The sequence below is a fragment of the Vicia villosa genome, linkage group LG2 (genome assembly GCF_029867415.1).
Source record: "Vicia villosa cultivar HV-30 ecotype Madison, WI linkage group LG2, Vvil1.0, whole genome shotgun sequence".
Taxonomy (NCBI): Eukaryota; Viridiplantae; Streptophyta; class Magnoliopsida; order Fabales; family Fabaceae; genus Vicia; species Vicia villosa.
In genome coordinates this window covers 154,904,589-154,908,713 of record NC_081181.1, presented here as the reverse complement: position 1 = coordinate 154,908,713, position 4,125 = coordinate 154,904,589, and the positions used below count along the sequence as shown (strand labels likewise).

The 4,125-nt window shown below is 35.8% G+C and overlaps 1 protein-coding gene across 1 annotated transcript; it reads left to right on the top strand.

Moving 5' to 3' along the window:
* Positions 1–289: 289 nt before the first annotated feature.
* On the top strand, positions 290–3,014 carry LOC131652587 (pentatricopeptide repeat-containing protein At3g22670, mitochondrial). The gene is made up of 2 exons (XM_058922490.1): positions 290–2,024; positions 2,443–3,014. Exon 1 carries the CDS (start codon positions 348–350, stop codon positions 2,010–2,012), a length of 1,665 nt encoding a protein of 554 aa, XP_058778473.1. The 5' UTR covers positions 290–347; the 3' UTR covers positions 2,013–2,024; positions 2,443–3,014.
* Positions 3,015–4,125: the final 1,111 nt, after the last annotated feature.

Below are 4,125 nucleotides of genomic sequence, written 5' to 3'. Positions count from 1 at the left end.
AGTCATAGATAAGATCTGCCACAAACTAGCCACAAACTCTTTTTTACGTTTGGGAAAAGTATAATTTATATTTTTCAATCATTTTAAATATAAATATAATAAACCAAAATAAGTGTCGCTTTAATTTTCTAATGCAATTTTAATTTTTATCTTCCAATTATGTCTTCTACTTAATACTCTTAATTTATTATTCTCTTTCATTTATTATATTTTTTTAATCTGTGTGAAATGACTAACTATGACATATATTATGGGACGGAGGGAGTAATGTATATTGTATATATGTTAAATTTTAGGTTTTTGCCACAAATCAAACCACAGTATCAGTCCTCAATAGCACCCTCAAAATGCTCTCCAAGTTCCGAATCCTCCACCGCTTCACTCAACGCCTTTCTCCCACGATCACCACCACACGCAGTACCAATGTACCGCGTTTCTTCATTCCCACCAACCCTCTTTGCACCATTGTTACTTCACAACCTTCACCCGAATCACCTGAACTCCCACCATGGGTCATGTTCTCCGACAACCCAACTCCCTCAAATCCCGACGACGATTTCGTCATCCCTTCTCTCGCTCACTGGGTTGATTCCAACATGCTTGAAACCAAACCCAACCTCTTTCTGAAGCCAACATTAGAGGAAAGCGCGGAACTTGAACATGTTGAAGCAATCAGCAGTGTTCTAAAAGAACATTACTCTTCGCCTGAGTTAGTTTCTCAGGCACTCGATGATCATGGGCTTAACGTTTCTGATAGTTTGGTTATGCAGATTTTGAAGAGGTTTAGCAATGATTGGGTTCCGGCTTTTGGGTTTTTCAAATGGGCAAAAACACAAACACCTTATGTGCATTCTCCTGACCACTATAATTTCATGGTTGACATATTGGGAAAGTTCAAGGAGTTTGATCTCATGTGGGAGTTAGTGAAGGAAATGTCACAAATTGAAGGGTATGTGACACTGGGTACAATGACTAAGGTTATAAGGAGGTATTCAAAGAGTCATAAGCATGAAGATGCTGTTGAAGCATTTCGCAGAATGGACGAGTTTGGCGTCGAAAAGGATAGACTTGCACTGAATAAGCTCTTGGATGCTTTGGTGAAAGGACAAAATGTTGAACTTGCACACAGTATTCTTATTGAGTTTAAGGATTCGATTCCATTGAGCTCTGCTTCTTTCAATATTTTGATAAATGGTTGGTGCAGAGTTAGAAAATTTGAGAATGCGCGGAAGGTTATGGAGGAGAGGAAGCAACATGGGTTTGAACCGGATGTTTTCTCGTATAACAATTTCATTGAAGCTTATTGTCACAACAAGGATTTTCGCAAAGTTGATGAAGTTTTGGAGGAGATGAGGGAGAATGGTTGTTCTCCTAATGCTGTGACTTATACTATTATGTTGCTTGGTTACGGTAAGGCAGGGCAATTGAGCAAAGCTTTGGAGGCATATGAAAGAATGAAGAAGGATGGCATTAAGGCGGATACTCCATTTTATAGCTCATTGATCTTCATTCTTGGGAAAGCTGGTAGGTTAAAGGATGCTTGTGATGTGTTTGAGGATATGCCTAAACAAGGTATAGTGAGAGATGTTGTTACATTCAATACTATGATTAGTACTGCTTGTGTGCACTTGAAGGAAGAGACTGCTCTTAGGTTGCTTAAGGATATGGAGGAATCGTCGTGCAAGCCGGATCTTCAGACTTATCATCCGTTGTTGAAGATGTGTTGCAAGAAGAAGAGGATGAAGGTGCTTAAGTTTTTGTTGGATCACATGTTTAAGAATGATTTGAGTCCTGATTTGGGGACTTATACGCTTATGGTGCTTAGTTTGTGTAAGAGTGGAAAACTTGTGGAGGCTTGTGCATTCTTTGAGGAGATGGTGTTGAAGGGATTAATTCCAATGCAGAGTACAGTGAAAGTATTGGTTGGAAAGCTAGAGCTCAAGAGCATGTTGAAGGAGAAAGAACACATTGATGAATTGATGGCACGTGTTGCAGTGGAACAAAAGATTTAGTGCAATTTTGGCGTAAGGATTTATTGTTGGAAGCCATAGTTCAAGGCTAGGCTAAGTTTACACTAGTCACTAGATAGATACACCCTTATTTCAAAGTATGCAAAGTGTACCTGTAATTGTTGCACTTGAAAATCATGTGGGTTATTAGACTTTTGACTCCATAATGTTTTGAAAGGATTGTTTGGAATGTTTTGAAAGGATTGTTGTGCTAGATAGATACACCCTTATCTTATCTTTACGTGTATAAATATTAAATCAAATAGCTGATCTACATGTTCTATTCTCTTTACATTAATACTCATTAATCTTTTTACCAAAGACAATCTAGTTAGAAGAGGGGCTATATGGCAGGACAATACTCACTGCATCGGAGGGTGTGGAGCAGTTGAATCGATATCTCATCTCTTTTTTGAGTGTCCATATTTTGCAGGTATTTGGGGCGTTATTAATAGGTGGCTAGGTGTGTCAGCTGTTCTTACAAATGATAGCTGGGTGCATTTAGAGCAATTTGAAGGTCTTACGGAGAGCTGTAAAATCCGTGCTAGTAGAGCTCGAGTGATTTGGATGGCGACCATTAGGAACATATGGAAAGCAAGAAATAACAGTATCTTTAAAAACAAGATCACTTCCATGGATCAATTGATTGAAAACATTCAGAAACAATCTTGGAACTGGTTGAGTACCAAACACAAATCGATGAAGTGTAACGTATCACAATGGTTTCAGAATCCAAGGATGATGCTCAGTTAGGTGCAGTGCAGTTGCAGATTGTATCTGGTGTGCGTATGCAGATTAGAAGGCTGTAAATTTCTGCTGTCAAGGTGTGGTTTGCTTAGGGTATGCATAGTAGGGTGGATCGTCCCGCAAGCTGTTAAGCAAGATCCGACAGCGGTTGGGTCTATCACTCTGATACATCGTCAAAGGTGGAGCTGTGACAGATTTTTCTTTGAATAACCAGAGCATTGCAGTATATTCCCTCTGGTCCCATTTATAAGAAAAGATTATCTTTTTAGATACATTGAATAAATAATGTATCTAGATAACATATTGTCCAAATACATTATTTATTCAATGTATCTAAAAAGAGAATATTTTCTTATAAATGGGACCAGAGGTAGTAATATTTATGACTGCTGTATTGTGTCTGCTGATTTGTTAGTCATTCCGCGTCTGATCAATTCTATTACAAGTCGGTTTGCTTTGCCAGATTATTTTCTGTTACAAATAGTTTCAGTCTGGTTTTGGTAGCTGTTAAGGTTGTTATTCTGCAGAATCTAGTAACCGGCAGTGGTGTAGTTTTAGTATTAAGATTTTGATTGTAATTGGAAAGGTATAATTCTGCCTATTTGTATTAGTTTTGGTGGGAGTACAAGAGGGATATCTGGTGGTACGATTTTGTTTTGGATTGTAACTTTATGGTACTGCTTGTGCATGGTTTTTTCTTTAATATAATTTTGCCTCTTCAAAAAATAATACTCATAAATCTTTTTTTTTTAAATCCAATAATAAATTAAAACCTTTGTCACGCATTCTTCTTGAATTGATTAGTCTTAGGACTTGCCGAGTGTATATTTAGGATGATTATGCAGTTTTTCAACATATAGCGTTAAATGATTAACTCGACAACTTTTTTTTAAATATAATTTGTCTAAAAACTTAACAACATACGAGTTAATATACTAAAACGATTAACTTATTATATAAAAATCTTAAAGAACAGAGAAGAGAAATATTTGGCCTAATATTTATGTTTATATGTACAAATTTATTAAAATATTATCTCAGTGTTCATATGAATTTTATTTACATATGGAATACTGGTGTTAAATTATGAGAAAATGGGTCATGCACTGACAGTGTAAAATATTTTTATACTGTTAACCAATCACCACCATGCATCCAATTAAAACATTCTTTTATTTTAAAAAAACTTTAATGACATGACACATTCATGACTCCCTATTGGATGACAGTGTAAAACTATTTTACACTGTCAGTGCACTACCTTTTTACTCTTAAATTATAATTGTTTAAATATAAAAGTATATATAAATTGTATTTTTGAATAAAATTAATGTTTTTGAATAAAATTAATGTTTTTTAATGAAAAATA